The following is a 27,157-nucleotide window of genomic DNA, read 5'->3' on the forward strand; positions in this document are numbered from 1 at the left end:
AAGTCTGGGATGTCTGGAAGGCGCCACAGTGCATTTGTGAGCATTTGTAATAATTCGGCGTACCAGGCGCGCCTGGGCCAGTCCGGTGCAATCAGTATCACCGGGACTCCCTCTGCCTTGATCTTCCTGATTACCCGTGGCAGCAGGGGTAGAGGTGGAAATATGTAAGGCAGGCGGAAGCAGTGCCAGGAGCAGACCAGAGCATCTGCGCCGATGGACTGCGGGTCGCGTGACCTGGCTATAAACGCGGGTACCTTTGCATTCAACCTTGAGGCCATTAGGTCCACGTCTGGTGTGCCCCAGCGAGTGCAGATGTGTAGAAACACATCTGGGTGGAGAGACCATTCTCCGGCGGCCAGGCCTTGGTGACTTAGAAAGTCTGCTGCCCAGTTCTCTACCCCCGGTATGTGTACCGCTGATATCACTGATCCCGTCGATTCGGCCCAGCTGAGGATCTTGTGGGCCTCGAGATAAGCCGCTTTGTTGCGGGTGCCCCCCTGCCGATTGATATAGGCTACAGCTGTCACATTGTCCGATTGGACGCGAATCGGACGACCCGCTAGCAGACGGCAGAACGCTCTGAGCGCGAGGAAGATCGCGTGGAGTTCCAGGATGTTGATGGGTAGGAAAGACTCCTGGGGCGTCCAACGTCCTTGGGCAGTGTGGTGCCGGTAAACTGCTCCCCAGGGTAGGAGGCTGGCGTCCGTGGTCAGGACCAGCCAGTTCACTGGGAGAAAAGATCTCCCCTTCGATAGGGATAAGGACCGAAGCCACCAGCGGAGTGCGTACCTGACTGAAGGCGTCAGGTGAAGATGTCTGTCCAGGGAGAAGAGTCTCTTGTCCCAGGCCGCTAGAAGGGCTAGCTGCAGTGGGCGGAGGTGCAGTTGAGCAAAGGATACTGCTTCCATAGCCGCCACCATCCTGCCGAGCACTTTCATGCTGAATCGAATGGAGCGAGACGGAGGACGTAGAAGGCAGCGTACCGCTCGTTGAAGAGCGAACGCCTTGTCCTGAGGGAGAAGGCTCAAGCCCCGATGGGTGTCCAGGGACATGCCCAGGAAGGTGATGGATCGTGATGGGATCGGGGATGATTTGTCCAGATTCACTTGCCAGCCTAAGTGGGATAGGGTGTCCACAGTGATCTGTACGCTGGTTGAGCAGTCGCGGAAGGAGGGGGCCTTGATGAGGAGGTCGTCCAAGTAAGGGAGAACGACTACTCCCCTGGCATGAAGGACGCTCATGGCGGCCGCCATGACTTTGGTGAAGACCCTTGGTGCGGTGGCAAGGCAGAAGGGTAGAGCTACGAATTGAAAGTGGGAGTCCTGAATTGCGAAGCGGAGAAACTTTTGGTGATCTGGGGCGATGGGTATGTGCAGGTACGCGTCCTTGATGTCTATGGAGGCGAGGAATTCCCCTTCGACCATGGATGCAATAATGGACCTTAGGGACTCCATTCTGAATCTCCGTACGTGCACATGTTTGTTTAGGGGTTTGAGGTCCAGGATGGGTCGAACTGACCCATCCTTTTTGGGGACCACAAAGAGGTTGGAATAAAACCCCCCGAACTTCTCGTCGTCTGGGATAGGTATTAATCACTCCTGCTGTTTGGAGCGAGTGGATTGCTGAGAAAAAAGCTTCGCGTCGTTTTCGAGTCTTTGGGGGGTTTGAGAGAAAGAACCGACTCGGGGGTCGGGTCCGAAATTCTATGTGGTAACCGTAAGACACAAGGTCTCGCACCCATTTGTCGTCTGAGGCGGCAGCCCAGATGTGATGAAAGAGCCGCAGTAGACCTCCTACAATGAGTGTGTCTTCCGGGGCGCCGAAGGAGTCATGAGGGGGGGGGGAAACGTCGTGGCCGAGTCTCCCTAGTCCTGGACTGTTTCGGTCTAGGCTGCCATGACGAAGTGGGTTTCAGGGAGAGCTGAGAAGGTTGGTCCCTGCGTAGTCCGCGGCTGGTGGCGGGGACAGCACGGGATGTCGACCAACCAAATGAGTTCCGAAAGGAGCGGAACGAGGACTGTGGACGTCTGGTGAAGGACGTCCTGGACTTCAGCTGGGGGAGGTACTCTTTCCTCCCGTGGCGTCAGAAATGAGCTTGTCCAGACGTTCGCCAAACAATCGGTCTGGAAAAAAGGGAAGGCCCATGAGAGACTTCTTGGAGGCAGAGTCCGCTCGCCATTGTCTGAGCCAGAGAGCTCTACGGATGGCTATGGTATTTGAGGCGGCAAACGCTGCGCAGGTAGCAGCGTCCATGGAGGCCTGCATGAGGTACTCCGCCGCAGCGGCAATTTGAGCAGTTACCTCTGTGAAGGTATGAGTGAACTGGGATTCCTCAAGCGAAGTGTTAAGGGAGTCTGCCCAGACCGAGATCGCCTTTGCGACCCACACAGCGGCAAAGGAGGGCGAGAGGGAGGAACCCGCAGCCTCAAAAGCAGAGCGGGTGAGGTGCTCCACCTGTCTGTCAGTCTGTCGGGTCCTTGATGGAGGAACCATCGGGTAAAGACAGGGGCGTCTTTGTGGTAAGGCGGGATACCGGGGGGGGGGGGGGCGACCGAGGGCGGATCGGCCCAGCCCTTAGGGGCAGGTGAGGCAAAAGGGTACCGGGACTCCATGAGTTTTCAGTTACCGAAGCGCCTGTCAGGCTTCTCCCTTTGCTTTGTGAGGATATCCTGAAACTCTGGGTGATCAGCGAAAACTAAAACCTTTTGGGGTTTCCTTGCCCTCTTAAAGGAGACCGCATGGTCAGTGGTAGTGGATGGGGGATCCTCCACATGCAGAGTTTGGTTGATTGCTGCTATAAGGGAGTCTATTGCAGTTTGATCATCTGGGAGTGATGAAACCAAGTAATCCTCCTGGTACAAACAGCATTCTCCCTCCTCCAGCTCATCAGAAGCCGTGGAGCGTGTGGGAGAGCCTGCCCTGTGTGCTCCCGAGGGAGAGCCCACTAGAGACACCCGGCCGTGTGCTCTTTTCCTGATCCCTGCAACCGGTGAAGCATGTGCCCAGATTAGCTCAGAAGGATCCTCCATAGGGGTATCCTCAGGCTGCGTTCCGTCCAGGAACCCAGAAGGGTGTGGAGGATGACATTGCATAGCCAGCACCAGGTTCAGTGACAGTTTTTCCATGGATTGGGACAGAAACTGTGCCCATTCCGGTGGGTTGGGGGCCCTAGGCTCTGGGCTGCCGGTTGCGGCGGTGGTGGCAGGGGGGTCTTGGGGGGGCTATAGGGGCACAGTACTCACAGAGAGAAGAGGTGTGTTTACGTGGTAGCTCAGCGTGGCAGGCAGTGCAGGCTGAATAATAGACTATGTGGGCCTTAGTACTCTTAGTGCCCTTAGATTTCTGCATGTTCCTAATAGGAGTATGCCAGGAGGGGGAGCAATGCTCAGCAGAGCTACAATTGAAGCAAGCACCTCACCAGAATCAGCCGATGGCCCTGTCCCTCAGGAAGGATTAAGCTCTATGGAGATCTTCGCACGCTTTCCTGGGTGGGGCTTATCGTGGCCGTGGGGGGAGGGGCTTAGCGCTAAAAGAGCAGGAAGATGAGTCAGTGTGGCCCCCCCTGCGGTGGGTAGTAAAAAAAAAAAAAAAAAAAAACAAAAAAAAAACGGCGGGAAGGGAGCTTCTGATAGTTTTCCTCCCTCTCCCTACAGTCAGCACACAGCTTGTCACCGGTGGTTATCAGCCGGCTTTTCTGCTAGAGCAAATAAACAGCGCAAATAAACAGCTTGAGTCCCTGAGCCCTGGGCCCTCCCCCCTGCCACCGGGAAATTATCTGCAAGACTTTCTGCAAACAGCAGAACTTCCCCCTCCTACAGCCAGCAAGCTAGAGAAAGTTAACACTGTGTGTGCAGGATCCTTGCTCCTTGCACATAATAAATACTGTAAATGTCCTGGGAGCCTTCCCTGCAGCGTCTTTTCTCCCTTTGTCTGGGAAACCAGTCAGGGGGATCTCACCTTAAAACACTGCTTTCCAGGCAGTGAAAATAGCAGAGTCAGCTTGGTGTGTCGGTGTCATATTCAACTCAGAGCCTGCAGAGAGGGGCTGAGGAATTGGGCTATAGGGGCACAGGCCTCTACCCTGGGCTTTGGAAAATCGGTGTCTGTGGAACCAGTCGTCCAGCCCAGGATCCAGCGTCACAGGAGGGGGTACGTGGAGGCGACACTCCACGTTCCCGCCCGTTGATGGTAGTGGGAGATCAGTCCCAAAAGGAAACCGTCGCCCTCAAAAAATAACAAATTTTGAAAGGAAGTGCCTCCTACAGACACTAAGCTAAAACTGGGCTTGCCTGGCCCGGCCAGGGGGTGTATACTGCAGAGGAGGAGCTATGCTTTTGCATCTACTTAGTGTCCTCCTATGGATAGGCAGCATAACACCCATGGTCCTGTGTTCCCCAATGAGGCGTCAGAGAAATATAATATAATATATAATATAATATAATATACCCTCACACAGTGCCAGATCCCAAAAAAAACTTTGAACATCACAGCTCCTCGGAAAAAGGCTACAAAATTTCTATATAAAAAAAAAAAAAAAATATTATATTCAATACTTTAAAAAGAAGAAAAAAAAAAACAAAAACAGGATGAATATACTAGAATTTACTGTGCCTGCCATTTTCTCACTGGGTACATAAAGATGTATATTATTACCGTTCTCATCATATCTTGTAGAGCACTTGCTTTGGCAACATCGCCACAAAAATGAGCTCCATGAGATGCTGGAATAGCTTCGCCCAACATGTACAGCAGCCTTATTGCAACTTCTACTTCCATAAAAGAAGCGTTCTGCCAGTTTCTAAAAAAAAAAAAAAATATGAATTCAAAATTACAAACAAAAAACATGCAGCCATTGTTCCATTTAAATGCCTTTTTGCCATTTTTAATGAGGCTCGAAGGGGTTCTAAATGTTATCAATTGGTAGTGGGGTCCCGTGATTGGATTCTCAATCTAACATTAACAATGTACGGACACTGATGTACAGTCCGACATTGAGTCTCTCGACCTGAACTCGATGACCACCGTCATATAGGAGGCTGTTAATTTTTGGTGTGAAGACACACATACAGGGAAACACGGATGTGTTAAGCCAATTTGGTCGCTGCATTAAGCTTTTCCAGTAACTCGGGATCATAGAAATTGGTGCTAAATTTGTCAAGTTATTTTACCTTCTCAAGAAATGAAATGAAGCAATGAATACTTACTGTAGTGTACCATTAAAAACTCTTCGGACTGAAGCCAACAATAACTCAGGTGATACCTGAGCAAGACGATCTAGTAACAGTTTCAGCTGCTTCCTGTATTCCACAAACATTGCTTCATCTTCACCCTAGTGTCAAACAAAAAAAAATAAATAAATAAGGATTGGCCATGTTTGATGTATCTTGAAAGTCAATTTCAAACACATGAAAAGCGATGGCATAAAGCTACGGTTTAAGCCACAGATCTTATATGTTACACAGGGTTTACAGCACATTGGTTTGAGGGTTACAGCTACAAATGGATCTTTAGATACTGTATTTGCCATACCCTCAGATTGTAAGGGTACCGTCACACTTTAGCAACGCAGCAGCGATCCCACCAGCGATCTGACCTGGTCAGGAACGCTGCTGCGTCGTTACATGGTCGCTGGTGAGCTGTCAATCAGGCAGATCTCACCAACGACCAGTGACCAGCCCCCAGCCAGCAGCGATGTGGAAGAGACGCTGCGCTTGCACGGAGCCGGCGTCAGGAAGCTGCGGACACTAGTAAATAAGGTAAACATCGGTTATGGTTACCCGATGTTTACCTTAGTTACCAGCGAACACCGCTTAGCTTAGCGTGTGCAGGGAGCAGGAGTCGGCACTGGCAGCATGAGAGCTCCGGAGGCTGGTAACGAAGGTAAATATCGGGTAACCACCTTAGTTACAGCTTACCGCAGGCTGTCAGACGCCGGCTCCTGCTCCCTGCACATTCAGGATTGTTCCTCTCTCGCTGTCACACACAGTGATGTGTGCTTATCAGGGGAGAGCAACAATAAAAAAACGAACCAGGGCTGTGTGTAACGAGCAGCGATCTCACAGCAGGGGCCAGATCGCTGCTCAGTGTCACACGCAGCGAGATCGCTAATGAGGTCACTGGTGCGTCACAAAAACCGTGACTCAGCAGCGATCTCAGTAGCAATCTCGCTGTGTGTGAAGTACCCCTAACTCTCAAAGGGTAAATATTCCCAGTGCTCAAGGCCTTGGATATTGCTGTATACTTCATTACATAAACCTGCTATGTTACAGCTAGAGAAGGTTCTGTATAAAAGTGTTCTATTGAGTGCGTACAATTTAAATAGCAAGTTCTGATTTTGCAGATCTTCTGGAATAAAGTGCAGATCTGAACAGAAAAATTATCCGTCTGTACACATTATACATAGCTGGCGAAGCTGAGTCCATGAAAACACTTGCCTCATTTTCAAAGTTATACTCTTCATCGTAAGTTAATTTCTTCATAACCGCCAGCATTACTGCCTAAAGAAGAAAGAGGTCTGCTTACATTAGCCCCAAAACAAGCAACATAAAAGAATAAAAGCCTCTATTCATACCGCCCCAGAGAGACAACCTTACAAATAGCACATACATATATATATATATATATATATATATATATATATATATATATATATATATATATATATATATATATATATATATATATATATACATACACACATACATACATACATACATACATACACACATATATATATATATATATATTATACACACACACATATGTACATACATACATACATATATACACACACACACCTATGTATAAATATATACGTAGTTTAGAATTTGGAAGAAAATGCAGAGGACAAAGTTAAAACCAAGCTTATACTGTGGATTTTAGCATTCAGTGTAAAGAAAATTCTAGATAACTGAGTGACAAGTTAGAGGACCACGTACCTCAACATTAGCCTTTTGTTGGTCAGAAAGTAATACCAACTGAAAATGGAAAGAGATTAAAGAAAACATCAAATTATAGTTAAAAGGGTTGTATACTACTATGATAAGGATAACCTAGCTACATGTAGCACCAATCAGAAATTATCACGCTCTGCTCACCTCCCAAAACAGAAGTGAGCGGAGTGGAAATAACCCTTAAGCCAAAACCAGGAGGGGGTAAATAACAGAAGTGGTGCCCATGTTTCTATTATACTTTTCCTCTGATGGTCCCATTGCTGGTTTTGGCAACAAATACGGAGGTAAAAACCCCTCAAATATTCACTGTGTACGGGGCCTTACAAGGAAATCTGTCACAGTGTTTTTTTTGTTATTCACCTAAGAGCATAACTTAGGGGCAGAGACTACTTGCCAAACGGCGGGATTCCTAAAATGTCCGTTTTATCTGCTACAGAACTAGTAGTTCTCTGAATTGTGAGCTCTTAATAACCCTGCTCCCAAGCCCTGATTAGCAGCTGCTTTCACTGTGCAGAGGCAGAAAGCTGCCAATCAGTGGTGGGGGTAGGATTATACTACTTAGCAGCAGGTTTACTAGTCCTCTTGTGAATCTCCTGCTAATAAAATAGTGATTTTATAAAAACTACACTAAGAGTTGGAGAAGGAATCTGTCTCTCATGCCTTAGATGACAGTATAGGCCCAAACACCCAAATGGCAAGTATTACCTCGTGTACAGCCCCATAAGGCACACATTTTTTAAATTAAAACAGAGCAAAATATTCAGAACATGGGAGAGGTGGACAGGAGATTAGGAGATAGCTGAGACAATGTTACAAGGGTGGGAACGGGTGAGAAAATCCATCTTGTGTGAGAGATTGAGGGAAACTTATTTCAAGCTCATGCACACAGCGCTGTATAGCTTTAACATCCCACCTGCCCAAAGCTGCCCTGGCCCGATTACAGCGTGTTTTAATTGTGGAGTGCCCTTTACGAATCTGTAGAAAAACCAGGATAATTGTGGTATACTCCGCTCTACTATACAAAGAATCACTCCAAATAATAAAAGCAATGGTGATTGTTTATTCTTCGCGTTTCGAAGAGATATCCCCTCTTCTTCTTCAGGAAAATCCACCGAATAAGGTTTATCGGTGGATTTTCCTGAGGAAGAAGAGGGGATATCTCTTCGAAACGCGTAGAATAAACAATCACCATTGCTTTTATTATTTGGAGTGATTCTTTGTACAGCAGCGCGGAGTATACCACAATTATCCTGTTTTTTCTATTGCTTCTGCCTTTGGCACATGGGATCGGCTGCAGCTGTTATATGTGTCTATACTGGTGGTGAGTCTCACAGCCTTTCCAGGTGAGCGGTTATCCTAATAAAAAAGTCACCATATTTTACACTGGTAAGACGCTATTGCACTCCTTATATCCACAGCTTTTTCCTGTCCCTTTACAAATATGTGGCATGGGGCGTGTGAGTGCACAGAAGTAACAACATATTGGAAGCGAGTAAGGGACCAGATTCAAGCATGTTTGGGAACGAAACTTCCACAAACACCACAGGCTCTGCTCTTCCACCAATTATGCCCCCCCCAAATCTGAATCTCAGAGTATGGTAGACAAAGTAAAGATTCCTAGAAACATCCACACATTTTTAGTGGTGGCTCTTTGGGCCTTATTTAGCGAGTGGCTTAAACCAAACACTATATCAATGGGAGCGATAAGCTCTCAAATGGAACATCTATTGGGACTAGAACTGATAGAAGCGGAAAGGAGTAAGGCCTTGTGCGCACTAGGCGTTTTTAGCGGCGTTTTTTACCGCGTTTTTGTGCTGAAAACGAAGTGACATTGCTTCCCCAGCAATGTCTATGGGTTTTCAGAAGTGCTGTCCTCACACAGCGTTTTTTTGTAGCTGCGTTTTTGTGGTGACCACAAAACTGCAGCATGTCAATTATTTCTGCGTTTTTCACCCATTGAGTTCAATGAGATGTTCAACAACGCAATGAAAAACGCATATAGCCGCGTTTCTATGACTAAAAACGCAGCTATAAACGCAAGGGGTGGGTACTGCAGTGACGTGTACAGGAAGAGGATTCCTTCTGTTGGTAAACACAGAAGCATGAATCCTCCCGGTACCGTCACCGCTGCTTCCACCTCCCGTCCGGTGCATGTCAGCTCCGTGCAGCGCCATGTCTGGGCGGGAGGTGGAGGCAGCGGCAAAAACAAAAGTCAACAGTAGAAAAAAAAAAAAATGTCATATATACTCACCTGTCTGCAGGGTCCCAGTGCCATGCCCGCTCCCAGCTCCTGTCCCGGTACCGCCGCTCTGGCTGTGTACAGTCTCCCCGGGGCAGGACCTTGCTTGCAGGACCTGGCGGTGGATCACCTGATGCAGTCACCTGACGCATCAGCTGATTGTAGTCTCGCCGGCTTTTTCGCGCCCGGCCGGCTATCAGCTGATCCTGCCGTCAGGGGACTTCATCAGCTGATTACCGGCAGCTGCTGCAGCGATCGGACGGGATCAGACTCCTGTCCAATCGATCGCTCCAGGAGCTGCCGGTAATCAGCACAGCACATAAGTGAGTATTATTTTATTTTTCTACTGATGCATCTGCTGATTGTATAACCGGCTTTTATACAATCAGCTGATGTGTCATGTGATTCAGGCACTTGATCCTGACACATCATCTGATCGCTTTGCCTTCCAGCAAACCGATCAGATGATATTGGATCCGGATTGGACGGCGCGGGACCCTGACCCAGGATTACTGCGGAGGGGGGGTTCTTTATTTCAATAAAGATGGAGTCACTAATTGTGTTGTGTTTTATTTCTAATAAAAATATTTTTCTGTGCGTTGTGTTTTTTTGTTTTTATCATTACTAGAAATTCATGGTGGCCATGTCTAATATTGGCGTGACACCATGAATATCGGGCTTAGGGCTAGCTGATAATATACAGCTAGCCCTAACTCCATTATTACCTAGCTAGCCACCCGGCATCAGGGCAGCTAGAAGAGCTGGATACAGCGCCAGAAGATGGCGCTTCTATGAAAGCGCCATTTTCTGGGGTGGCTGCGGGACTGCAATTCGCAGTGGGGGTGCCCAGAAAGCTTGGGCACCCTGCACTGTGGATTACAATCCCCAGCTGCCTAGTTGTACCCGGCTGGACTCAAAAATTAGGCGAAGCTCACGTCATTTTTTTTTTTTTAATTATTTCATGAAATTCATGAAATAATTAAAAAAAAAAAGGGCTTCTCTATATTTTTGGTTCCCAGCCGGGTACAAATAGGCAGCTGGGGGTTGGGGGGAGCCCGTACCTGCCTGCTGTACCCGGCTAGCATACAAAAATATGGCGAAGCCCATGTCATTTTTTTTTTCTTTTTGGGCAAAAAACTGCATACAGTCCTGGATGGAGGATGCTGAGCCTTGTAGTTCTGCAGCTGCTGTCTGCTCTCCTGCATACACTAGTGAATGGAGGATGCTGAGTCTTGTAGTTCTCCAGCTGCTGTCTGCTCTCCTGCATACACTAGTTCTGCAGCTGTCTGTCTGCTCTCCTGCATACAATGAACATTTTGAAGAAGGAAATGACATCAGACCTTTTTTTTTTTTCATCAACAATCTTTAATGGCATTGTGCACTGATTAAAAACGCAGTGAGCAAAAACGCAGCAAAAAACGCACCAAATCGCGGCAAAAACGCATGCGTTTTTGTCGCGTTTTTTAGCCGCGGGTGCGTTTTTTGAGACAAAAACGCACATAAAAACGCAGCATGAAAAAAAACGCCTAGTGCGCACATACCCTAAAGGAAACTCCGCAGGAAAAGTTTTTCCGCTGGGGAAAAAGTTTGTTGGTTTTCATTATAGTCCTCAGGAATTCCTGAAAATAATTAGCCCTTTCCGCCATACAGAATGGTATTGTCTGGAAGACCTGGGAGGGACATTGGGGGTCTTAGGACAGTCATTAGACACTTAGCGCGTACCATATGGAGATGGTAGTCGACACCATAGCAAGAACATAATTGTGGAAGGATTCACACTCCTATTCTTATTCTTTGTTTGTGATACTACCTTTTATTTTTTCTTTCATTCCAAGGTTTATAGTTGCATTGACGAACAAATCAATCTCATGTATGCTGATGTTTACTATTTGACCATGCAAATGTAATTTTTTTATGTTATCTTTAAAAATTTGAATAAAAAAGGTTTAAAAAAAACAAAAAAACAAAAACAAAAAACTACTACACTAACCTGCCTGTATAGTGATATATCAACAGAATTAAGGTCTCTGGCCCTACATTATGCTGGTCTCAGATTTGGTAGCAAAAACCTGATAATGGATTGCCTTTTCCTACAAGATAAGCAAACATCATATACCTGTTTCAAGATGTGCAAATACTCGTAACAGAATCCAATGATATTGGAAGAGATGTCATCATCTTCATGGATCAGCAACTGCAACATCAGAGGCACTTTGGATTCAATAGACTGCAGAGTGTCTTGGGCACTCTTCAGATCTCCAGATTTCACCAACTTGGTCCAGCTAACAATCAGAGACTGGCCCATTCCATTGACGAGTTTTGAGAATCTGGCCAGAAAATCCACATCTTCCTCCTAATGTAAAGTAACATGCTTTTTACTTAGAGCTGACCAGAAAGCAAAACACAGCCAACAACTTCCAAGATTTCCAACCATCCATAAAACCATCCATAAAACCATCCATAATGGTTGTATTTTTAAATGAATTACTGTAGAGAATCACCACCACTCGACAACAAATATTTAACGAAAGCGGCTATTGAGGTGACAAACCTGATTAATGCTGAAGAATCCAGCAGACTGTAACACTTGACACAAAGACTCCACCAATTTGGTTTTATCAATTGGATCCATTCCCTTATTTACAATTTCATACAAGCAATCACATGCTTCTTCCCGTAAAACCTCCACAGACATGTGACCTAGCAGCATATTAATGAATCTGAAAGATCAAGATCAGCACAGGAAGGAAATAAGGCAACTTTCTAATAGTCAAATGAAGTGCTAGAAAATAAACACATTAGAAATTGATAACAGCTAGTGTCTAAATACATGCATTTCTCTCAAACCACACAGCTTCTAATTAATGGATATATGTTAATATTTCTATTAATTGAGTTTTCCAGGCTGATATTCAGTTTAACCCTTCTCGACCTATAGGTCATCTCTGTCCCTTTAATGTTTCCCTGCACATGTTGGCTGATCTGATCAGCTGACATGTGCAGCTAACAGGCAAGGGTGGATTAGAGATCCACACGCACCTGTTAATCAGTTAAATTAAAAGCGCTGGCAGGAAGCATGTCTTTTCCCACAACCCATCGGCGGCCCTATGACATGATTGGCAAATGCACCACACTAGAGGAATTTTCTTATTTTTCATTACAATATGTGGCAGAATGAATTGTGTCATTCAAAACTCAGAATTACAACTCACCCCGCAAAAAATAAGCCCTCATATGGCTAGATTGAAGGCAAAATAAAAGTCATTGCTCTTAGAAGAAGAGGTGAAGGCAAAAACATAAAAAAAAAATAAAAAAAAAATTTGACGGCTGGTGAAGGGGTTTAAAGGGAATCTGTCACCGCTTTTTTGGACTATAAGCTGCAGCCACCACCACCGGGCTCTTATATACGGCATTCTAACATGCTGTATATAACAGCCCAGACCGGGGGTATAACATAAAAAACACTTTTATAATACTTAACTAACGGTCGCTCTGCAGTAAAATAGGGCCTAATGGGCGTCTCCGTTGTCCGGTGCGAGTGCCTCCCCTTTCGGCCATCTTAGTCCTCTTTCTGAAGCCTGCGTGCATGACGCGGCTACATCATACACACTCGCCGGTCCTGTGCAGGCCGGAATGCCAGCGAGTGTGGATGACGTCAGACCCGTCATGCACCCCGGCTAGAGATAAAGGAGAACAAAGATGGCCGAAAGAGGCGGCGCCGGCACATGATAACGGAGACGTTTATTAGGCCCTATTCCACCGCAGCACGACCGTTAGCTAAGAATTATAAAGTGTTTTTTATGTTGTCACAGCAGCCTGGGCTCTTATGTACAGCATTCTAACATCCTGTATATAAAAGCCCGGTGGTGGTGGCCGCAGCTTGTAGTCCAAAAAAGCGTTGACAGGTTCCCTTTAAAGATTTATTAGAATCCCAGTGTCATGTACCAGTTTAGCAGATTCCTCTCCCTACTGTTAAGTGTAGTTTCAGCTTCCTATATGGAGGCTAATGTGTTATGTCACCCATGATATCAGCCATCATGGGGGAGGGGGGGGGGGGGACCAAAATCAAAATAGTCCTAGCTAATTTTGGAACAATGACTGCGGAAAAGCTTTACAAGTCATGTGATAAGAAGTGTTCGTACATTGTAACACCAATAAATTATAAAAATAACTCTCGACAAACCCCTTTAATTGCCTTACACGTGCTAAAGCTAGGTGGATCAACGTGAGGAGAAACTGTTCTGTGTAGGAAAGTGGAAAGATTTGTCAGGGCTTCCTAAGTGCTCACTAAGAAAAGGTATAAAGTATGAATATAGTCAATTAAGAACATTGTAAGCTGTCACCATAACATGCTGCAGTAAAAGGAAAATGGAGTATCTGCTAGGAGCTAGACTGTACTGTAAGCTCAGCTTAGTCTTGGAAATTACCCCAAAAATTGCTTTAGAAAGCACCTACAATTTTCCTTTACATTAACAGTGATAAATCTCCATCATATATTAGAAACATGAGCACATACAATAATAAAATAGTAATGTTATAATACAAAACAAAATAGATTATCAAACAGAAATAAAAACATACCTATCATTAGCAATCAATGTTAGATCGATCCAAGAAACATAGGCTCCAATCACTTCAAGGCACTGGCACGTCAGTTCAGAGTTAGTGTGCTGATACGTCTGTAAAATTTGGTACCATGATTCTACCAAGTTTGGGATACACTGTTCTCGCATGGTGTCCTTCAGTAAGGTGTTCCTGCGTGCCTCCTGTAAGGCAAAAGGACGATTTCTATAGAAATAACACTGCTTATGTAACTTATTCCATTTTGGATCAGTCAGTGAAAGCATTACTATGTTCTTACAGCAACATTTGGCTCCATAGCACCAAACTTGTGAAGTGAAATGTTAAAGTACTGAATAAAAAAGGTTTTTTTCTTTGAAAAATAAAAAAGGGACAAAAAAAAAACAAACAAAAAACAAACCCAAAAAGTTCCACCCCTTTATATTTTACGACTACACCTACCATTTGACACGTACCACGTTCCTTACCTCCGGGGTATGAATTATATCCCGATCAACTACCTCCGCGTCGATGGCCATTAGAATTCTAAGGTACAAGTCAACGCCTCGGGGATTGAGACCCACAACAGATAAAATATCAAAGAAGAACTTGGGCCATTTTGTGAGAAACTCTGTAACAAAGACCAGAGCAAAAACCTGTGCTGCTTTGTTACGGATAAAGGTTTTCTCTGGTTGGGCATTTAGCATCTGCAGAAGCAAAAAAAAAAAGTCAGACAGATATACATATTGCAGCATGACCTATATGGGATTGAGAACAGCAAAGGTTACGAATAAAACAAGTAATATATATAATATACAGTGGAACCTTGGTTTAAGAGGAACTTGGCTTGAGAGCGTTCTGCAAGACAAGCAAAGCTTTTTACAAATTTGTAACTTGGTTTAAGAGCAATGCTTTGCAATAAGAGCAAATACTCACCGAGCACACGTCTGGTCCTGTCCTTTCACCACACACTGACCCGCTCTGGAGGTAACTTTCTCTACATATGTACAGTATACTGTTCACAGTATACCATTGCACAGTACAGTATATACTATATGGCATGTCTCAATTTGCATTTGTGGATACAGTATTGTACTTTCATTCTACTAACCAGGTACAGCACATTGCTTGTACGGTTCCTCTCGCACACCAATTTTATTGTAAGCTAAAGTGCAGTTTAATTTGCTTTGTTTTTTTACTGTACAGTATTTTGTATTAGTGTACTGTAATAATTTTATATGAATACAGCACATTATTTTCTATTACTCTAATAAGTTTGTATAAATACAGTAAATATTTTTGGGCTGTGGAACGAATTGTCTGCGTTTCAATTATTTCCTATGGGAAAATTCGCTTTGATATAAGAGTAAACGGATTTTTGTGTACTCACCATAAAATCGTTTTCTCTTAGCCATCATTGGGGGACACAGGACCATGGGTGTTATGCTGCCTATCCATAGGAGGACACTAAGTAGATGCAAAAGCATAGCTCCTCCTCTGCAGTATACACCCCCTGGCCGGGCCAGGCAACCTCAGTTTTAGTACACAAGCAGTAGGAAAAAAAACCCAGTAAAAACTTCTCAACAGAGGAACATGAGAAAAGAAGAGTCATAACCAAATAAGGTACTGAGAGAACCAAGACCCAACAGGGCAACAGGGTGGGTGCTGTGTCCCCCAATGATGGCTAAGAGAAAACGATTTTACGGTGAGTACACAAAAATCCGTTTTTCTCTGACGCCTCCTTGGGGGACACAGGACCATGGGACATCCTAAAGCAGTCCATGGGTGGGAAACATAAAAGACGACAACACAACCCAAGGACTAGGAACCAGTTCCAGACAGCCTGGAGCGCCTACTGAGAGGTGCTCTACTGCCGTTTGCAGAATTTTCCTACCCAGATTTGCCTCAGTTGAAACCTGGGTATGGACTCTCTAATGCTTTGAAAACGTATGTAGGCTAGACCAGGTCGCAGCCTTACACACCTGTTCCACTGAAGCCTGATGCCGAATGGCCCACGAAGCGCCAACTGCTCACGTGGAATGAGCCCGCAGCCCACTAGGAATGGGCTTGAGTTGCAAGTGGTAGACTTCCTGGATCGCAGAGCGAATCCAGCGAGCCAGAGTCGCCTTTGAAGCTGCCTGTCCCTTCTTAGGCCCATCAGGAATGACGAACAAAGTCAGTTTTCCTAAAGGGGACTGTCCTGGATATGTAATATCTGAGAGCTCTGACGAGGTCTAACAAATGCAGAGACCTTTCCACCCTATGAACCGGGTGTGGACAAAAAGGAAGGCAGAACAATGTCCTCGTTCAAATGAAACTGGGTAAGAACCTTTGGAAGGAAATCCGGAAGGGGGCGCAGAACCACCTTGTCCTGGTGAAAGATCAGAAAAGGCTCGCGGCAAGAGAGTACTGCTAGCTCCGAAACCCGTCTGATGGACGTAATTGCCACCAGGAATGTTACCTTCCCCGACAGAAGAGCAAGGGAGGATTCCTTGAGGGGTTCAAAGGGAGACCTCTGGAGACCGTTCAAAACGAGGTTGCGGTCCCATGGTTCCAGCGGCAGTTTGTATGGGGGAACTAGATGGGAAACGCCCTGGAGGAAGGTCTTGACTTGCGGTTTTTGAGCCAGGCGGCATTGGTAGAAGATTGAGAGCGCTGAGATCTGCCCTTTAAAAAGGGAACTGAGAGTCAACCCCACTTGCAAGCCAGACTGTAGAAAGTCGAGAATTCTGGGGATGGCCAGAGGCATAGGCTGCACGTTAGTGTCTCTGCAGCATGAAAGGAAGATTTTCACGTACGGTGGTAAATGCGGGATGAAGCAGGCTTTCTGGCGCTGATCATGGTGGAAATAACCACGGGGGAGAATCCCGCTCTTGTTAATACCCAGGTCTCAATGGCCATGCCGTCAGCTTCAGGGCTCTGGAGTTCTGATGGGAAATGGGCCCTTGGGTCAGCAAGTCTGGGATGTCTGGAATGCGCCACGGTGCGTCTGTGAGCATCTGTACTAATTCGCCGTACCATGCGCGCCTGGGCCAGTCCGGTGCTTTCAGTATCACCGGGACTCCCTCTGCCTTGATCTTCCTGATTACCCGCGGCAGCAGGGGTAGAGGTGGAAATATGTAAGGCAGGCGGAAGTGGTGCCAGGAGCAGACTAGAGCATCCGCGCCGATGGACTGCGGGACGCGTGACCTGGCTATGAACGCGGGTACCTTTGCATTCAACCTTGAGGCCATTAGGTCCACGTCTGGTGTGCCCCAGCGAGTGCAGATGTGTAGAAACACATCTGGGTGGAGAGACCATTCTCCGGCGGCCAGGCCTTGGTGACTTAGAAAGTCTGCTGCCCAGTTCTCTACCCCCGGTATGTGTACCGCTGATATCACCGATCCCGACGATTCGGCCCAGCTGAGGATCTTGCGGGCCTCGAGATAAGCCGCTTTGCTGCGGGTGCCCCCCTGCCGATTGATATAGGCTACAGCTGTCACATTGTCCGATTGGACTCGAATCGGACTACCCGCTAGCAGACGTCAGAACGCTCTGAGCGCGAGGAAGATCGCGCGGAGTTCCAGGATGTTTATGGGTAGGAAAGACTCCTGGGGCGTCCAACGTCCTTGGGCAGTGTGGTGCCGGTACACTGCTCCCCAGCCTAGGAGGCTGGCGTCCGTGGTCAGGACCAGCCAGTTCACTGGGAGAAAAGATCTCCCCTTCGATAGGGATAAGGACCGAAGCCACCAGCGGAGTGCGTACCTGACTGAAGGCGTCAGGTGAAGATGTCTGTCCAGGGAGAAGGGGCTCTTGTCCCAGGCCGCTAGAAGGGCTAGCTGCAGTGGGCGGAGGTGCAGTTGAGCAAAGGGTACTGCTTCCATAGCTGCCACCATCCTGCCGAGCACTTTCATGCTGAATCGAATGGAGCGAGACGGAGGACGTAGAAGGCAGTGTACTGCTCGTTGAAGAGAGATCGCCTTGTCCTGAAGGAGGATCAAGCCCCGACGGGTGTCCAGGGACATGCCCAGGAAGGTGATGGATCGTGATGGGATCGGGGATGATTTGTCCAGATTCACTTGCCAGCCTAAGCGGGATAGGGTGTCCACAGTGATCCGTACGCTGGTTGAGCAGTCGCGGAAGGAGGGGGCCTTGATGAGGAGGTCGTCCAAGTAAGGGAGAACGACTACTCCCCTGGCATGAAGTACGCTCATGGCGGCCGCCATGACTTTGGTGAAGACCCTTGGTGCGGTGGCAAGGCCGAAGGGTAGAGCTACGAATTGAAAGTGGGAGTCCTGAATTGCGAAGCGGAGAAACTTTTGGTGATCTGGGGCGATGGGTATGTGCAGGTACGCGTCCTTGATGTCTATGGAGGCGAGGAATTCCCCTTCGACCATGGATGCAATAATGGACCTTAGGGACTCCATTCTGAATCTCCGTACGTGCACATGTTTGTGTAGGTGTTTGAGGTCTAGGATGGGTCGAACTGACCCATCCTTTTTGGGGACCACAAAGAGGTTGGACTAAAAACCCCCTCGTCATCTGGGACAGGTATTATCACTCCTGCTGTTTGGAGCGAGTGGATTGCTGAGAAAAACGCTTCGCGTCGTTTGAGTCTTTGGGGGGTTTGAGAGAAAGAACCGACTCGGGGGTCGGGTCCGAAATTCTATGTGGTAACCGGAAGACACAAGGTCTCGCACCCATTTGTCGTCTGAGGCGGCAGCCCAGATGTGATGAAAGAGCCGCAGTAGACCTCCTACAATGAGTGTGTCTTCCGGGGCGCCGAAGGAGTCATGAGGGGGGGGGGGAAACATCGTGGCCGAATCTCCCTAGTCCTGGACTGTTTCGGTCTAGGCTGCCATGACGAAGTGGGTTTCGGGGAGAGCTGAGAAGGTTGGTCCCTGCGTAGTCCGTGGCTGGTGGCGGGGACAGCACGGGATGTCGACCAACCAAATGAGTTCCGAAAGGAGCGGAACGAGGACTGTGGACGTCTGGTGAAGGACGTCCTGGACTTCAGCTGGGGGAGGTACTCTTTCCTCCCGTGGCGTCAGAAATGAGCTTGTCCAGAAGTTCGCCAAACAATTGGTCTGGAAAAAAGGGAAGGCCCGTGAGAGACTTCTTGGAGGCAGAGTCCGCTCGCCATTGTCTGAGCCAGAGAGCTCTACGGATGGCTATGGTATTTGAGGCGGCAAACGCTGCGCAGGTAGCAGCGTCCATGGAGGCCTGCATGAGGTACTCCGCCGCAGCGGCAATTTGAGCAGTTACCTCTGTGAAGGTATGAGTGAACTGGGATTCCTCAAGCGAAGTGTTAAGAAATTCTGCCCAGACCGAGATCGCCTTTGCGACCCACACAGCGGCAAAGGAGGGCGAGAGGGAGGAACCCGCAGCCTCAAAAGCAGAGCGGGTGAGGTGCTCCACCTGTCTGTCGGGTCCTTGATGGAGGAACCATCGGGTAAAGACCGGGAGGGGGGGAAATCGACCGAGGGCGGATCGGCCCAGCCCTTAGGGGCAGGTGAGGCAAAAGGGTACCGGGACTCCATGAGTTTTCGGTTACCGAACCGCCTGTCAGGCTTCTCCCTTTGCTTTGTGAGGATATCCTGAAACTCTGGGTGATCAGCGAAAACCTTTTAGGAGAGAAGGGCAGGGCACTACTTCCAATAAGGACTTTCCAGTTTCAACATTTAACAGCTAATCACGAGGCACACACGGTGCTGTTAGTCTCTGTGATCACAAAAAAAAAAAAAACAAAAAACAAAAAAACAAACTTACAGGGAAGGCTGTAAAGAGTCACAGCTACGGGGTGCTTATTCCAAAAGCATCAGAAGATGTGACTTCAGAAGAAAGGAAAAAACGGAACCAGCACTCACCGGTATTTGCTGTGCGGCACAGGTTTATTTCACAAGCGGAGGATACATGCTTCGGCGTTACAGGGAGGGAAACAGGATGGTCAGCACACAAAGACTACGGCCGTTTCGCCCCTAAGCGCGGGTCAAGAAGACCCGTCGAAGCCCCACCCTTAGGGGGGAAACGGCCGTCGTCTTTCTGTGCTGACCATCCTGTTTCCCTCCCTGTAACGCCGAAGCATGTATCCTCCGCTTGTGAAATAAACCTGAGTGCCACACAGCAAATACCGGTGAAGTGCTGGTTCCGTTTTTTCCTTTCTTCTGAAAACCTTTTGGGGTTTCCTTGCCCTCTTAAACGAGACCGCATGGTCAGTGGTAGTGGATGGGGGATCCTCCACATGCAGAGTTTGGTTGATTGCTGCTATAAGGGAGTCTATTGCAGTTTGATCATCTAGGGAGGCTGAAACCAAGGAATCCTCTTGGTATAAACAGCATTCTCCCTCCTCCAGCTCTTCAGAAGCCGTGGAGCGTGTGGGAGAGCCTGCCCTGTGTGCTCCCGAGGGAGAGCCCGCTGGAGACACCCGGCCGTGTGCTCTTTTCCTGATCCTGCAACCAGTGAAGCATGTGCCCGGATTACCTCAGAAGGATCCTCCATAGGGGTATCCTCAGGCTGCGTTCCATCCAGGGACATAGAAGGGTGTGGAGGACGACATTGCATAGCCAGCACCAGGTTCTGTGACAGTTTTTCCATGGATTGGGACAGAAACTGTGCCCATTCCGGTGGGCTGGGAGCCCTAGGCTCTGGGCTGCCGGTTGCGGCGGTGGTGGCAGGTGGGTCTTGGGGGGGCTATAGGGGCACAGGACTCACAGAGAGAAGATGTGTGTTTACGTGGTAGCTCAGCGTGGCAGGTAGTGCAGGCTGAATAATAGACTATGTGGGCCTTAGCACTCTTAGGAACATGCAGAATTCTAAGGGCACTAATAGGAGTATGCCAGGAGGGGGAGCAATGCTCAGCAGAGCTACAAGTGAAGCAAGCACCTCACCAGAATCAGCCGATGGCCCTGTCTTCAGGAAGGATTAAGCTCTATGGAGATCTTCGCACGCTTTCCTGGGGTAGGGGGGGCTTATCGTGGCCGCGGGGGGCGGGGCTTAGCGCTAAAAGAGCGTGAAGATGAAGTCAGTGTGCCCCCCCCCCCCTGCTGTGGGTAGTAAAAAACGGCGGGAAGGGAGCTTCTGATAGTTTTCCCCCTCTCCCTCCAGTCAGCACACAGCTTGTCACCGGTGGTTATCAGCCGGCTTTTCTGCTAGAGCAAATAAACAGTGAGTCCCTGAGCCCTGGGCCCTCCCCCTGCCACCGGGATATTATCTGCAGGACTTTCTGCAAACAGGAGTTACTTCCCCCCCCTCCTCCAGCCAGCAAGCTAGAGAAAAGTTAACACTGTGTGTGCAGGATCCTTGGGGCTCTCCTCCTTGCACTCAGCAAGGGACTTTCTCAAATACTGTAAATGTCCTGGGAGCCTTCCCTGCAGCGTCTTTTCTCCCTTTGTCTGGGAAACCAGTCAGGGGGGATCTCACCTTAAAACACTGCTTCAGTCCAGGCAGTGAAAATAGCAAAGTCAGCTTTCTGTGTCCGGTCACACCGGTGCCATATTCCACTCAGAGCCTGCAGAGTGGGGCTGAGGAATTGGGCTATAGGGGCATAGGCCTCTACCCTGGGCTTTGGAAAATCGGTGTCTGTGGAACCAGTCGTCCAGCCCAGGATCCAGCGTCGCAGGAGGGGGTACGTGTAGGCGACACTCCACGTTCCCGCCCGTTGATGGTAGTGGGAGATCGGTCCCAAAAGGAAACAGCCACCCTCAAAAAATAAACCTTGAAAGGAAGTGCCTGCTACAGACACTAAGCTAAAACTGGGGTTGCCTGGCCCGGCCAGGGGGTGTATACTGCAGAGGAGGAGCTATGCTTTTGCATTTACTTAGTGTCCTCCTATGGATAGGCAGCATAACACCCATGGTCCTGTGTCCCCCAATGAGACGTTAGAGAAAACTTTGTTTAACACTAGAACTACTGAGGTAGTCATTTTGACTACTTTGCACCATGTATTTCTATATAGGTGTCACGAGTCTACTAGTTCTAGTGTTAAGAGCACACTCCTGGAACCAATTATGCTCTTAATCCAAGGTTCCACTGTATATATTACAGACAAAACTGCATAGTGCTTCCTTCCAACAGTGCTTAATGGAGTTTTGCTTTAAACAGGTTTAATGCATATTCTCAGGTTATGTTTGGTAGATGGGGTCCCATCTCCACCATAGTGGGGTACGAGCTCAGACTTTTACAGCATATCCTATAGTTTATGGAGTTACTATGGTGTATAGGACAGATTAATATTGAATAACATACCGCTTATTAGAGATTGGATTACAATCTGTTCCAGTAACATCTATACCACTTCAATACACACCTGAGATTGAAGCCATGCAATTAGCGTTTCCCTTATAAGTTGTTGCTGAAGTCCCGTCAATTCAGCATACCTGAAAAATAAAAGATCCTTATGGAAATCCCATCCCATTGTGATGTGATGATCTGGTGAGCTTCCAGTATTGACACCCTTCTCTACAAGAATGGACACACACTGCATATAGCAGGGGTTCGGGAACAGCAGATGGTTGTCAATTGGAGACTTTCAAAAGTATCACAATTTTTTGTGCAAATTTAGAGATTTCATGTAAAGTTTTAAATTCATAAACCCCCCCCCCCCATTTTAAACAAAAACTACGATCTATATGATTATGATTGCATTTTAAAAAGTGCACCACAATAGAGATCGAATCCGGTACATACTTGAATTTGATTTGGTGTTCTAGAACTTGAAAGCAGAAAAACTTGACGTGATCATCACTGAAACAAAACACATACCTTTATTTGTCAAGTGATCAGGAAAGCAAGATCAACCAAATGTTTCTTTTACACTGTCACAAACTATTTCTGAATTAAAAAGTGAAAAGAAATAAACCTAATCACCAGCGCGCTCCCTAGGTCATTAGGTTCCAGCAATGTGTGCACTATGACCATTACTGCCAATCACTAGCCTCCACAGTATCATTGGTGGAGTTATGCGGACACTACAGCAAGTGACTGAAAACAGTGGTCATGCATTGAGATGCCTAGTCATTACTGGAGACTGGTCAACAGAGACCAAGGGAGGAACAAAAATAGTTGGCAGGGAAATTGCAATGTATTGATAAGGCTACTTACAAACTTCAGTCTTTTTCCATCAGTCACAATCTGTTGCCTTGAGAAAATACGGTATCCTGCAAAATATTTAGCAGAATTCAGTTTTTCTCCCATAGACTTGTATTTACGACTGATGGCCTTGCGTTGCATCCGCCACTCGACGGACCAGTTGCAGAATGACTGACCGTCGGGTGGAAGGAACTGACACTTAAGTTTTTTGGAGTGTCAAAAAACGCATTGCGCAGGATTCCGTTGCAATCCGTCAAGATCTATAATGGTTGTCTATGGTTCCGCCGTAGTCCATCGCACGACGGAATTTAGTGCTGGATTCCATCATGTTCTACTGAGTATGCCCAGCATGTTTGGCACACCCATTGGGCTGTCCCAAAAACAAACGGATCACGACGGATCCGTCGTAAAACGCGCACACAACAGATGTAACGGACTTGACGGATCAGTTTTTTCACAGGATTCCAGTGAATGGAATCCTATGAAATAAACTCCTCCGTTGCGTCCGTTGACAGCCAAAGAACGACGGATCCGTTGTTCAGTCGCAACGACGGACCTGGTGGATTTGAAATGACTGAAGTGTGAAAGTAGCCTAAGATGCAGAATAAAGTGACAAACCCTCAATAGTTGTTGGCATGGATTGTCTGAGACAATATTTGCGTAACAGGAAGAGTTAAGTTTGATCATGAGAAACAAGCAATCAGCCAAGTTAAAATTCAACATGTCCCATCCCCTGTGCCACCAAATCAAAACGCCAGCCATACCATTGGATGGTTGACTACTCCTGCAGAGATTGGTGGATTCGGCTGATATGCTTCCAATATGTACAGACACCCTTACTTATTTTGTTATTTTAAAGCCCTGTAAGAAATTCCTTAAAAAAAAAAAACTAAACTATAATTGGGTTGGAAAACCCATTAAATTAAAAAGAATTGCAATAGCTTACACAATCTGCACAGATTCTCCTTTCATAAGGGTACCTTCACACTTTAGCGATGCAGCAGCGATCCGACCAGCGATCTGACCTGGTCAGGATCGCTGCTGCATCGCTACATGGTCGCTGGTGAGCTGTCAAACAGGCAGATCTCACCAGCGACCAGTGAACAGCCCCCAGCCAGCAGCGACGTGCAAGCGACGCTGCGCTTGCACGGAGCCGGCGTCTGGAAGCTGCGGACACTGGTAACTAAGGTAAACATTGGGTATGGTTACCCGATGTTTACATTAGTTACCAGCGCACACCGCTTAGCTGTGTGTGCAGGGAGCAGGGAGCCGCGCACACTGAGCGCTGGCTCCTTGCTCTCCTAGCTACAGTACACATCGGGTTAATTAACCCGATGTGTACAGCAGCTACATGTGCAGAGAGCCGGAGTCGGCAGGACAGGCAGCGTGAGAGCTGCGGAGGCTGGTAACTAAGGTAAATATCGGGTAACCACCTTGGTTACCCGATGTTTATCTTAGTTACCAGCCTCAGCAGCTGCCAGACGCCGGCTCCTGCTCCTTGCTCGCTTCATTTGTCGCTCTCTCGCTGTCACACACAGCGATCTGTGTGTCACAGCGGGAGAGCGCCTTTGAAGAAAACGAACCAGGGCTGTGTGTAACGAGCAGCGATCTCGCAGCAGGGGCCAGATCGCTGCTCAGTGTCACACACAGCGAGATCGCTAATGAGGTCACTGCTGCGTCACAAAGAAGGGAATTTTGTTTACTTACCGTAAATTCCTTTTCTTCTAGCTCCAATTGGGAGACCCAGACAATTGGGTGTATAGCTACTGCCTCCGGAGGACACACAAAGTATTACACTTAAAAGTGTAAAGCCCCTCCCCTCTGCTATACACCCTCCCGTGCATCACGGGCTCCTCAGTTTTGGTGCAAAAGCAGGAAGGAGGAAACTTATAACTTGGTCTAAGGTAAATTCAATCCGAAGGATGTTCGGAGAACTGAAACCATAGCCAAGAACAATTCAATCTGAACAACATGTGTACACAAAGAAAACAACAGCCCGAAGGGCACAGGGGCGGGTGCTGGGTCTCCCAATTGGAGCTAGAAGAAAAAGGAATTTACGGTAAGTAAACAAAATTCCCTTCTTCTTTGTCGCTCCATTGGGAGACCCAGACAATTGGGACGTCCAAAAGCAGTCCCTGGGTGGGTAAAAGAATACCTCGATAAAAGAGCCGTAAAACGGCTCCTTCCTACAGGTGGACCACCGCCGCCTGAAGGACCCGCCTACCTCAGCTGGCATCTGCCGAAGCGTAGGTATGCACTAGACAGTGCTTCGTGAAAGTGTGCAGACTCGACCAGGTAGTCGCCTGACACCCTGCTGAGCCGTAGCCTGGTGCAGCAATGCCCAGGACGCACCTATGGCTCTGGCGGAATGGGCCTCCAGCCTGAAGGGACCGGAAGCCCAGCAGAACGGTAGGCTTCAAGAATTGGTTCCTTGATCCACTGAGCCAAGTTGACTTGAAAGCCTGCGACCCTTTACGCTGGCCAGCGACAAGGACAAAGAACGCATCCGAGCGGCGCAGGGGCGCCGTATGAGAAATATAGAGTCTGAGTGCTCTCACCAGACCTAACAAGAGCAAATCCTTTTCACATCGGTGAACTGGATGAGGACAAAAAAGAAGGTAAGAAGATATCCTGATTGAGATGAAAAGAGGATACCACCTTCGGGAGACATTCCGGAACCGGACGCAGAACCACCTTGTCCTGGTGAAACACCAGGAATGGTGGCTTTGCATGACAGTGCTGCTATGTCAGACACTCTGCGGAGTGACGTGACTGCCACTAGGAAGACCACCTTCTGCGAAAGCGTGAAAGAGAAATATCCCTCATCGGCTCGAAGGGTGGTTCCTGAAGAGCTGGTATCACCCTGTTCCGATCCAGGGTTCTAGCCGACGCTTGGAAGGAGGGACTATGTGTCAAACCCCCTGCAGGAACGTGCCCTACCGTGAGATGCCACAGATCCGGGTACCACGACCTCCTCGGCCAGTCTGGAGCGACGAGGATGGCGCGGCGGCAGTCGGATCTGAACTTGCGTAACACTCTGGGCAGCATCGCCAGAGGACGAAATACGTAAGGCAGTGGAAACTGCGACCAATCTGGCCTTGAGAACGTGCCATGAATGCCGGGACCTTGTTGTTGTGCCGGGACGCCAATAGGTCGACGTTCGGTTTCACCCAGCGGCAACAATCTCTTGAAACACGTCCGGGTGAAGAGACCATTCCCCTGCGTCCATGCCCTGGCGACTGAGGAAGTCTGCTTCCCAGTTTTCTACGCCCGGGATGTGAACTGCGGAGATGGTGGAGGCTGTGGCTTCCACCGACAGCAGAATCCGCCGGACTTCCTGGAAGGCTTGCCGACTGCTTGTGCCGCCTTGGTGGTTGATGTATGCCACCGCCGTGGCGATGTCCAACTGAAATCGGATCTGCCTGCATTCCAGCCATGGCTGGGACGCTTTTAGGGCTAGATACACTGCCCTCACCTCCGGAACATTGATCTGGGGGGAGGACTCTGTTGAGTCCATGTACCCTGAGCCCTGTGGCGGGGGAAGACTCCCTGACAGACTCGCGTCAGCCGTGACCACAGCCCAGGATGGGGGTAGGAAGGATTTTTCCTTCGATAAGAAGTGAGAAGAAGCCACCACTGAAGGGATGCCTTTGCTGCCCGAGAAGGAGCAACGTTCCTGTGGAGGGACGTCGATTTGCTGTTCTCTTTGTGGAGAAAGTTCCATTGAAGTGGGCGTAGATGAATCTGCGCAAACTGAGCTGCATCCATTGCTGCCACCAACTTCTCTAGGAAGTGTATGAGGCGCCTCAAAGGGTGTGACTGGGCTCGAAGGAGCAATTGCACCCCTGTCTGTAGTGAACGCTGTATGTCCAGCGGAAGCTTTACTATCGCTGAGAGAGTATGAAACTCCATGCTGAGATATGTCAGTGATTGGGCCGGTGTCCATCTTGACTTTGGGAAATTGATGATCCACCCGAATCTCTGGAGAGTCTCTAGAGCAATGTTCGGGCTATGTTGGCATGCCACCCGAGAGGGAGTCTTGACCAGCAGATAGTCTAAGTAAAGGATCACCGAGTGTCCCTGAGAGTGTAGGACCGCTACTACCGTTGTCATGACCTTGGTGAAGGCCCGTGGGGCTGTCGCCAGGCCGAGAGTTAGTGCCACGAACTGAAGGTGTTCGTCCCCTATGGCGAAGCGCAGTAAGCGCTGAAATTCTGGTACAATCGGCACGTGGAGATAAGCATCCCTGATATCGATTGATGCTAGGAAGCCTCCTTGGGCCATCAAAGGCGATGGCAAAGCGGAGAGATTCCATCCGGAACCGTCAGGTTCTCTGTCC

At 48.1% G+C, this 27,157-nt stretch overlaps 1 protein-coding gene across 2 annotated transcripts in view; it reads right to left on the reverse strand.

The window, feature by feature from the left end:
* The window catches only part of XPOT (exportin for tRNA), a 136,151-nt gene that overhangs the window by 71,015 nt on the left and 37,979 nt on the right, over nt 1-27,157 (reverse strand). Inside the window, exons 4-13 of one of the 2 annotated variants that reach the window (XM_075344826.1) lie at nt 22,417-22,473; nt 22,037-22,106; nt 14,241-14,459; nt 13,774-13,958; nt 11,744-11,912; nt 11,309-11,545; nt 6,939-6,977; nt 6,435-6,497; nt 5,205-5,329; nt 4,654-4,798 (exon numbers count right to left, since the gene is read on the reverse strand). In XM_075344826.1, coding sequence (XP_075200941.1) covers nt 4,654-4,798; nt 5,205-5,329; nt 6,435-6,497; nt 6,939-6,977; nt 11,309-11,545; nt 11,744-11,912; nt 13,774-13,958; nt 14,241-14,459; nt 22,037-22,106; nt 22,417-22,473 — 1,309 coding nt within the window. Of the gene's footprint in view, nt 1-4,653; nt 4,799-5,204; nt 5,330-6,434; nt 6,498-6,938; nt 6,978-11,308; nt 11,546-11,743; nt 11,913-13,773; nt 13,959-14,228; nt 14,460-22,036; nt 22,107-22,416; nt 22,474-27,157 lie in introns of both variants that reach the window. The other variant, XM_075344825.1, reaches the window with a different exon arrangement.

This window comes from Anomaloglossus baeobatrachus, chromosome 4 (genome assembly GCF_048569485.1).
Source record: "Anomaloglossus baeobatrachus isolate aAnoBae1 chromosome 4, aAnoBae1.hap1, whole genome shotgun sequence".
Taxonomy (NCBI): domain Eukaryota; kingdom Metazoa; phylum Chordata; class Amphibia; order Anura; family Aromobatidae; genus Anomaloglossus; species Anomaloglossus baeobatrachus.